The sequence below is a fragment of the Vitis vinifera genome, chromosome 6 (genome assembly GCF_030704535.1).
Source record: "Vitis vinifera cultivar Pinot Noir 40024 chromosome 6, ASM3070453v1".
Taxonomy (NCBI): domain Eukaryota; kingdom Viridiplantae; phylum Streptophyta; class Magnoliopsida; order Vitales; family Vitaceae; genus Vitis; species Vitis vinifera.
In genome coordinates this window covers 4,478,878-4,489,263 of record NC_081810.1, presented here as the reverse complement: position 1 = coordinate 4,489,263, position 10,386 = coordinate 4,478,878, and the positions used below count along the sequence as shown (strand labels likewise).

The 10,386-nt window shown below is 29.7% G+C and overlaps 1 protein-coding gene across 1 annotated transcript; it reads left to right on the top strand.

The window, feature by feature from the left end:
* Positions 1–4,353: 4,353 nt before the first annotated feature.
* On the top strand, positions 4,354–9,965 carry LOC100233013 (L-ascorbate peroxidase 2, cytosolic). Its single transcript, XM_010652797.3, has 10 exons — positions 4,354–4,618; positions 4,971–5,111; positions 5,217–5,391; positions 7,198–7,263; positions 8,744–8,792; positions 8,914–8,999; positions 9,128–9,207; positions 9,330–9,432; positions 9,543–9,601; positions 9,721–9,965. Exons 2-10 carry the CDS (start codon positions 4,993–4,995, stop codon positions 9,734–9,736), a joined length of 753 nt encoding a protein of 250 aa, XP_010651099.1. The 5' UTR covers positions 4,354–4,618; positions 4,971–4,992; the 3' UTR covers positions 9,737–9,965.
* Positions 9,966–10,386: the final 421 nt, after the last annotated feature.

Below are 10,386 nucleotides of genomic sequence, written 5' to 3'. Positions count from 1 at the left end.
TTCCACATTTTTTTGATTTCATTTGGACAAAAATACCCTTATTATTTTATTATAAAAATAATAATTTTTTAAAAAAAATTATATTTAAATATTTGAAATGACAAAAAACATTTATGTAAAAATTGAATTAGCTTTTAAGAAAAAACATGAAAATGGTTAGATTCACGATTTTGAAATTATTCATCCATTTTAACTAAATATTTCATTAAAATAACATAAAAATAAAAACACAATTCTTTTAGGCTATGTTTAGTTTATAGAACAATTTGAAGAAAAATATAAATGAAATAAAATAGAGAAAGCAAGTAGAAAGAAGTAAAAAAATAAATTTAAAATTAACAAATTATTTTTATATAATACTTCAAATTTATCTCAATTATTTTAATGATACAAATATTAAATATTTTGAAAATATATAAATTTCTAAATAATTTTGGAGTAGACATCTTTCTCTTAACTCGAGTAGCGTGTTAGTATCAGCTTCACCAATAGGCCAATAGGTGCTATAGGGACTTCCACATACACCTCAATGGACACCATATTCTATGGACATTAGAGCAAACCAAAAAATTATTTGGAGATTGACACGTGCTCAAAACAGTGCATCACATAACATATGACATCTTCAAAAAAGAGAATATATCTGAATATGTATTAAAGAAGTACGCGTTAAAAAATTACACTAGGGATCCGTATAATATACATCTTTAAAATAAGTCAAAATAATAATAAAAATATGAATAATAATAGACCACTAATGAGAATATGATAAATGACTCAACGGGGTCCTAAATGTGTACAAAGAGGGAATGTGGATGAAGAGAGACAATCATAAGATAACATGTGTTAAGATAACAAAATTATGTGTTACAATCGATTGTGGTTATTATAAAACTTATATGTTACACATTAGAAATATTATGTATCATGATTGTTCGTATCTGACTTCTAAAATAACACATCAATACTTTGTTAAATAAATAATTTAAAATAAAATATCGTTGTTGCTTTTATTATATTTTACTAAAAAAAATAGATTCATTACGATATTTTGGCTTTATGCCAGTTATGGGTATCATAGAGTGGCCTCTCCAGGATTCAAACTTGGATCCAGGCCTTAAGGCTTAAAATGTTGTCCTCCTGGTACCATCTCTTATAATAATAATTAGTTGGTTTGATATAAAAACTAAAATTTGACATAACTTTATCTTATATACAATTTCAAATTTTAATAAATAAAAATTAAATGACTATAAAATTATTAATATTTTCAAAATCATTTAATTTTACGGTTGGGAGTCTTGGAATTGAATGGACAAAAATAGTGGCAAATGGGACCAGCAAGACGGGCTACTTTTTTTCCAAAGTGCATAAAAACAAAATAGCTGTTTTCATGTGTCCTGCTGTTTCAATTTTCAACACAAAAATTAGGAAAAAAAAACATATTTTCAAGAATGATGTCATGTGAAAGGCCCACCACCTGCCAAGACACGCTATCATTATTTTTGTTTCGTCTTTTGTTATTTAACTTGACCCGGTCGCTTTTCAATATTGCAAAGGAAGATTTTGACGAGTAATTCTCTCTATTTTGATCCTAAAAATCACCTTAAATGCTTTTCTAAAATTTTAAATATTTATCAAATAGCTAATTTAATAATTTATAGAAAGGCTTTTGATTGCTTTCAAAATTATTGATAAATTGAACTTAGAGTGCGTTTAGAAGTGGTTCTAAAAAATATTTATAATAATTTTAATATTTAAATAACAAAAAATTTTAAATATTAATTTTTTTTTAAATATTTTCTATAATTACTATCAAACGACTCTTATTCTATGCGTTATATTTTAAAATTAATCAATTAAAAATGATAAAAATATTTCAAATTTATAAAACATTTTTTTTCATATTTTTTATTTTGAAAAGTAATTTAATTTTTATATAAATACTTTTTAACATTTTTATTGTTTATATGTGCGTTATTTTAATTATATTTGAAAGAAAAAAGTGATGATATTTTTTTTAATCTAAAATCAGTATTTTTTTTTTTGTTAAAAAGGGTTAAATTTACAATTTTATGCTTATTTTGTCACTCTTAATTTATTACCCCTATAATGTTTTTTATTGTTAAAAATTTAATTTTCTTTTCCAATAAAAATAAATTATTGATATTAACTAATATAATTAAACTTATCTATCGATAACAAATTCATTTTAATTATGTTGTTTGTTATCAATAACTTACTTTTAACTTAATAAAAAATAAAATATTTTAATTTTTTTATTCAATAAAAAAAGCACCTAAAAAAGTAAAAAATAATGATAATTTTATATAAAATACAAATTTTTGTAAATAATTAAATTAAGAATGTAATGATTTAAAAATAATTAAAATTCTAAAAAAAATAGCATCTTAAAATTACAAATTTTTGAAAACAATTTTTAATAAAATAATGGAAGTCTATATTTTTAGGAGAGTTTTTATTTTTATATGATATGCCAAAAAGCGTATTCAGCTAGACTTTTTAAAAATTATTTAAAGCATTCTAATTAATTATATAAAAAGCTTTTTCTGTTTCAAAAATTAATCCAAATAAAACATAAGTGTCAATTGGATACACTCATGTTTTATTTTTTATTTTTTTAAAAAATAATGATAATAATAATTTTTATATAAAAAACAATAAAAATAATTTTTAAAACTAACATTAAAATTTTTTTACTATCTTATTAAAATAATTACTATATGAAATTTCATATGTTTTTCTGCAGGAGTTTTTACTTTTTATTATTATTTTTTTATTTTTAAAATCTAAAAATTAAAAAATGTATTTGTCCGTTATACAGAATACGAGCATTTAAAATTATAAATTGCGAGTAAGTGGTACGACGTGCGATTATGGCTTCTAATATAATAATAAATTAATAATAGTGGTTGATTCAACGTGTAAAGCGGCACCTATCAGGCGATTAGTGCGCCTCCGAGCCGTGTCAACGTTGCCGAGGGGCCAAGAGGATCATGCATTAGTACACGTGGCGATGAACTATTGCGCACCGGTCAACAACATTGATGGTGCCGAAATGTCCACCGCAAACGTCGTTGAGGCTGCCAGTGTACACAGCCAATGAAATTGATCAGTAAATCAAGGCAATAAATAGGGAAAAAAAATGAAGAGACGTTGATGTGTTGTTTCTCTTGGGATTGGACGGGTGAGATGGGTACCTTACCAGGCGGGTTATTTGATCGTAGCCTGGAAAGGAATCTTGGGAAACCAGAGGCGTTCACACCTAGCGATCGAGATATTTCACGCTCTGAAAGTTCCAAGAATATGTAATTACCAAAATAACCTTACCGAGCTTATTATTATTATTATTATTATTAGGATTTGCAACAAAAAGTGTCATGTTTCGTAAAACATATGACATTTTAAATTTTTTATCTTTCCTACCTTTAAAATTTAAGAGTTTATTTAAATGTTAATATATTTATTTTAATTATAGAAAGATGAAAAAAAGATTAAAATTTTAATTTTGGAAACCTAATTTGATAAAAATATAATTATTTAAAATTTTAATTTTTCATATATCACATAGTTAGAATTTAAAACTTTATTTAGGAGTTAATTTCACCCCTTTTATTTTTAATTCTAAAAACATGAAGAAAAAAAAACTCTATTTTTTTAAAAAATTTTGGAAATCTAAAATTAATAAAAATAATTTTCCTAAAAATATAATTATTTTTTATGAATCTATTTTTTTAAAAATATTTTTCATAAAAGTAATTGCATGGAAAATGATATCTAAGAATATATATACTTATAGAGTTGTATTTTTTCTAATTTAGCTATATCATTCCAAAAATAAATGTTGATTTTGTTTCTATAATTATAGTTAAGAAATGAAAAATTAGTAAAAATAACCCTTATAATTATTATATAAAAAAAATGATATTTAAGGGAAAAATTACACTATTCCTTTTACAATTTTAGATAAGATTTTTTTATTTAGATATATTATTTCAAAAATAAGGATTTCATTTCCATCTTAATAGTTAAGAAATGAAAAATTAAAAAGGTAACCTTATAGAGGAGAGTAATAATTTATCATTCCTTAATTATAAAGTTACATTATAATCCAATTTGTTAAAATTGGAAAATATGGAAAATATAGAAAATATTTTCTATACTTTTAAAAATGGGAATATTACGCTAGGCACTTTAGTAATTTCCGAAAAGAACGCACGAGTCCAGCGGTTTTGTCTTTCCTGTCCACGAGGATATCTTTTGGGTGCTCTCCTTTCATTGGCTGGCCCAGTCCAAGCTTTATGTGGATGATCACACCTAATAGTCCGAAAGATGTATTCAACGAAAGACCTTGTTTTTTATCATCATTTTTCTCTCCATGCCCCATCTACCTTCCGTACATCCTTTTTTTCGGACTGATCTGCACCGTCCATTCCTAAATCAATCCAAGCCGCTCGATCTCTAGGATCCGACGGCTCAGAGTAAATTACTAGAACCTTCGCCTTCCCCAAACCCTTTATATCTCCGCCTCTGGCTCTATCGCAGCTCGTGCCCGACTCGTGCCGTTCGTGTGCTCCACATTTCTGTTGTTGAAGTTGTGAGTCAATTCTTTGCTCACTGATCTATTGATTTTGATTGTTTCTTTCATAATTTTGTTGGATCGGTGGTTGTTTTGGATCTAATTTTTACCTGTAGAGTCAAAATGCAGATAGAAAATTTGAGCTTAATTTCATCGTTTTTCTTCTCTGTTCCAAAATGAATCCGGCATTTTGCAGTGACTTCCTTTGTTAATCCCGAGGAACAGAAGGAAAATTTTCTGTATTTCTGTATCGTTTGAGATGTTACTGTCTTATCTTTGTTATTTGAAACTCTTTCTCTAGATAAATCGTTGTTGCTCGTTTTCCGATGGTTTGATTTTCTGATCTGAAATCTGGTTGTTTCTCGTGAAGAATTTTGTAGAGAATCATAGCCATGGGGAAGAGCTATCCTACTGTGAGCGAGGAATACAAAAAGGCTGTAGAAAAAGCCAAGAAGAAGCTCAGAGGCCTCATCGCTGAGAAGAACTGTGCTCCGATTATGCTCCGAATCGCGTACGTCCTTTCTCTCTAAGATCTCAATAGTTGTTTTTCCCAGTTATTTGTTCGTTTATCTATTTATTTTACCAGGATGTTGACCGTGTAATCATGTGGTTTCAGATGGCACTCTGCCGGTACCTTCGATGTGAAGACGAGAACCGGAGGTCCTTTCGGAACGATGAAGAAGCCAGAAGAGCTAGCTCACGGAGCCAACAACGGTCTTGATATAGCCGTTAGGCTCTTGGAACCTATCAAGGAACAATTCCCTATCATTTCGTACGCTGACTTCTATCAGGTATTATAAATACTTGCAATTTTTTTCCTAGCTTCCTCTTTTCCCTTTGTTAATTTTCGTTTTGATCCTTTTCGTTTGCAAGAAACACGTTTAGGAAAATGAAAGAGAAAATATATATATATATGGATATATTTGTAAACGGACGCTAATTTTTTGCTTGGCTCTTAAAAGCTGCTGTAAATCTGATGGCCTCTTGGTTTGCTTGTTCACTTCAAACGTCAGTGGACGTGAGAATTTGTTTTGCATATTAATGTTTAGGATTCAACCAAATAGGTCGGTCAGATGGGATAATGGCAGCCACTTATTTATCAAATTCCCTCGAGGAACTAACTTCTGAGACATTAACTTTACCTTTTGTCAATTTTTTTCCCATTACTCCTTTCTTCCTTAGAGTTAAACTTTACCCTACAATTCACCATGCTTAAGCTTATGTGGGTTGAAAAGAATAGGAAAGTCAAAGGATAACTAATACAAATTTATATAATTTTTTTAATTTCATTATTAGAAATTAGATTATTTGAAATATACTTTTCTCATTTAAAAAAAGAATTGAGATTTTTATTAAATAAAAACCAATCCCAAGGGTTAATATGCTACTTTATGCATGTAACAACAAACTTTAGCAATTGCTTATAGCTACGTAAAAGCTTTGTTGCCCTAATTGAATAAACAGTTAATTTTTATGTGTGCTTTATTTTTCATGAGCATCTCAATTCAATATAACACACAAATATTCGGCTAATGGTATGGCACGTGAAAAAAATTAAAGATTTTAATAATTAGGTTGTATTGTAATGTATTGTAATATAGTAGTGCATTTGTAATGTAAGTGTAATGAATTTATGTCCCACCTTTTTTTTTATGACAAAATTAATAATTTTAGAAATACCTTTTTATACCCTATTGACATCATTACTTTTATGCATTGAAATTGTTTAATTATTTTTATAATTAAAAAAATGCTTCATGAATTCAAATTAATACTTTATTTGATTTAAAAGATGGTTCATAATATAAATATGTTAGCGAACATAAAAGTTTAAAATTTTCTAAATTAGGTTTTGTTGTAATGTATTATAATTTTAGTATATTTATATTGTAATTATAATATATTTTTATAATAGAAATAATAGTATTGGAGTTATACCTCATCGACATCCAATATAAAATTACAATGTATTAACATCCATCATTGTATGCTATGAAAGAAAAAAAAAAAGAAGATAAACATGCAATGCAAACGAAAAAAACTAAAAATTATGAACATTATATAATTTTTTAAAATTATTCAATTGTAAAAAACAAAAAATGATGAATTAGTGTTTCTAATTCTTTTAAACAACCCAAATAAAAAATTAGACATTTTTTCTTCACAATCTTAATAATAAAAAAGCATGATTTATAAATTTGAAATTAGAGAAAAATTATGAAAAATAATCATTCTTATTGCATTATTAGGGAAACTTTTTTATTTATTTATAAATTTAGATAAAAGTAGAAATGGAAATGTTTTAGAAAACATATTAGATGTTGTTTTGAAAATATTTTTTTAGAATTGTTTTGGTTTATTATTTTGATTTATGAAATTTTGTCCACTTTAACTAAAGGATAGTTATGAAATTTTGGTTTATTATTTTGCTAAATGGCCTTTGTGGAAATTTTCCCCCCTTTGTCTTGTCCTTAACCAGAATTATCAAAATTGCTATCCCTTTTGGGCCATTATCACACCTATCCCACTCTATTCAATAATTTTTCTTTTATGCTTTCAGACATTGACTTTTCTTTTTCATTTTCTATGTTACTTAGTTGGCTGGAGTTGTTGCTGTTGAGGTCACTGGAGGGCCTGAAATTCCTTTCCACCCAGGGAGAGAGGTAGGTGAATTATCACCATTCTTTCATTTCAGTTAAAATTGCATATTCTTTTTAAAGAAAAAACTTTTAAGTTCTAACTATTTAGTTGATCTGTTGCTGTAATATGTTGCTTAGGATTGTCTTGTCCTCCTTTTTATTTATGTTTTCCTTACCAGACTATCTCTGTTATATTCCATATTTAAAATTAGGACAAGGAAGTAGTTCTGTATAACAGTTCAATTTTGTGATTGTTTTGATCTAGATAAGTTTTGTATGGGTTGAATCAAAAACTGAAATTTGGTGGGTTGGAGCTGGGCATCCTACCTTTTGCTTACTAGGTTCATGTATTTTAATAGGTTGTAGTGAAAATTTGATGTGGAGCAGATATCATAGTCACCACATAATGCTTTGGTGGTAGCGGTGTTTGCATTGTTTCTTAATGCTACATTGCAAACTTATTAGTTGATATTAAAGCTTGGTAACCTAGAGCTTGCAATATGGTTGTCTAATTTGTCTGGATTCTAACTTCGCCTGCTTTAAAGCTTATATGATGCACTAATTTGTCCATATGCCTCTGGCAGATAACCAATGGATTGGTCTGAATACTTGGTAGAACCTATATTTTTAAATACAGCATGGCCTATTCACTCAGTTTTGGGACTGTGGCCCGAATCACAATGTTTCTATAAGCATGTTTTGTTTGATCTATTACTTTAAGAGGTGTAGATGCCATGTAAACTTCAATGCATGTATCTGACATGTCTTTATTTTGTTTTATTGGTCTGTCTTTCCTTTTATGGGGGAAATGTGGTTTTTGATGCCAAATTATCAAGATTTTGGGTATTTGGGTATTTCCTTTTCTGCTTTATGTAAAGTCATTGTCCTTTGAAAGGGGAAAAATCTTAATTAATTTCTCTACAAAAAAGAACAGTACTTCTAAAGTCGTTTTCAGACAGCATTTGTCTGACAAAAAAAAAAAAATGAAACGAATGTAATTATATTTCTATTCTAGTGGATTGGGGTTTTTGCATGGAGAATGGCAAAAACCACAGCAATTGATCAAAAGGAGTTTAAAATGTGTTCCAAAGCCAGTGTCCATTTTTATTTATTTGTATAAAATTTTTCCCTAAAAATTTTCTGTTCTTTTTTTACTGATTTTGTTTGGTTCATTGTAAAAGTGCCATTGGAGAAAAAAAAATCATGTGTCTTTTCCCCTTTTTCTTCTGGGGCCTTTTCTTTTCTTTGTTTAAACGGTATACATGATTTGCTTGTTTTTTTCAATTTTATCCTTTTCTTCTCATGATGCCACTATTCCTTTGTGGCAGATTAGAACAGATCTACATGATGGTGGACCTCCAAGTTTAGTTAAAATATTGTCCTACATCTATTCTCTATTTATATTCTGATTCTTGATAGATGTTACAATTTTGTATTCTCTTCATTTATCATAATGTATTTATCTTGTTATTTTATGCTGACAATGGTCCTCCTCTTATCTCAGGACAAGCCGGAGCCACCACCTGAGGGTCGTCTGCCAGATGCCACCAAAGGTTAGTATGTTTAAAACCTTATTTGCATCATGTTGTATGTTGAAAAGAAAAAAATCAAAACTTACTGGGAGAAGATGTATTGAGTTAAGAAGTTTATGTGGGTGAATCAACTGATGTGCAGGATGCGATCACTTGAGACAGGTGTTTGTTACTCAAATGGGTCTCAGCGACAAGGACATCGTAGCTCTCTCTGGGGCCCACACCCTGGTCTGTGTTCAGTTTTACAGTTATTCACACTTAATGAGTGCTGGCAAGAATTGTATTCAGTCAGTTTTAACATCTTACCATAATTGTGATCTGAAATTGAAAGATGCTGGTTGGTTTTATGTTTGCAGGGAAGGTGCCACAAGGAGCGCTCTGGATTTGAAGGACCCTGGACCTCCAACCCTCTGATCTTTGATAACAGCTACTTCAAGTGAGTTTTGTGTTCTTCTCCCTATACATTCTTTAATAGTTCTAGCTTTTGCCTGGTTATAAGACTCTTCTATGCATCTTAAGAATGTTTGCTTATTTTGTTATTATTTGACTTGTCAACAGGGAACTCCTTAGCGGAGAAAAGGAAGGTCTTCTACAGCTGCCAAGTGATAAAGCTCTTCTCTCAGACCCAGCCTTCCGTCCTCTTGTTGAGAAATATGCCGCTGTCAGTAATTGCTCTGCTTATCTTCATTTCAAGTTCCCAACAATATAAGAATTTAGCTGGATTTTGATGATTTGGAAAAAACTTAAGTTGTGGCTATGATATCTTTTCAGGATGAAGATGCCTTCTTTGAGGATTACAAAGAAGCCCATTTGAAGCTCTCTGAGCTGGGGTAACATTTCCTATCTAAGTTCTATATTTGCCATATCATGGAGTTTTCCCCAGAACATTGTTATTGTTATGTAACCGGACCAGAGGACTAAGTTTCTTTCCTATTTTCATCACTTGCAGATTTGCTGATGCCTAAAAGAAAATTGGACACAAGGTGGTGGAGCTGGCAAGTTTCATTTGCTGATTTACCGTTATGTTTTTAGATTCTGGAAGCACTTATGTGGTCTGGGCAGTTTCATGATGAAGAAGTTGGAGTGATTTTTGCTTAATTTTGTTGGACATGGTAAATTGAAATATCAGCATGATTGCTTGGTTATTAGTGCAATGTTCATCCTCCTACTATAATAAAGAAATTGTTTACTGAATGCGCCCTCTATTGTGTTTTGCCACACTTCCATTTTTACCCCTCTGGTTTTGAATTATGAAAAAGGTTGAATTTGTGGTTGGGATTCCTTGTCCCACGCTGAATGTTTACGTTTCCTAGTCTAGATCAAGGAGGAGGGGCCCTCCTGGCAAATCATAAAAGATTCTGAAGTTAATCACTACGCCATGGAACCGTGGCCTTCATTTGGAATGGTTATAGGAAGTGGTAGTATCAGAGAGGCATGCGTCTGGAATTCCCTGATTTGCTTCTGAATCTGGTGACTCATAGGGTTCACCCGTTATTTCCAGATTTAAATTTAATTGATTGTTTTGGGTTGGCCCTTTGATGAATCATTGCCTGAATACAATGATTTCATACCGCAATTTTTTCCCTTCTTCCATTCCATTTGATTTTACCAAATA

Excerpts from the sequence above, each read along its gene's own strand:
- LOC100233013 (XM_010652797.3), top strand. The coding sequence starts at position 4,993 with ATGGGGAAGAGCTATCCTACTGTGAGCGAGGAATACAAAAAGGCTGTA. Across the intron at positions 5,112-5,216 it reads CCGATTATGCTCCGAATCGC|ATGGCACTCTGCCGGTACCT; the intron begins GTACGTCCTTTC and ends ATGTGGTTTCAG. Across the intron at positions 8,793-8,913 it reads TCTGCCAGATGCCACCAAAG|GATGCGATCACTTGAGACAG; the intron begins GTTAGTATGTTT and ends ACTGATGTGCAG.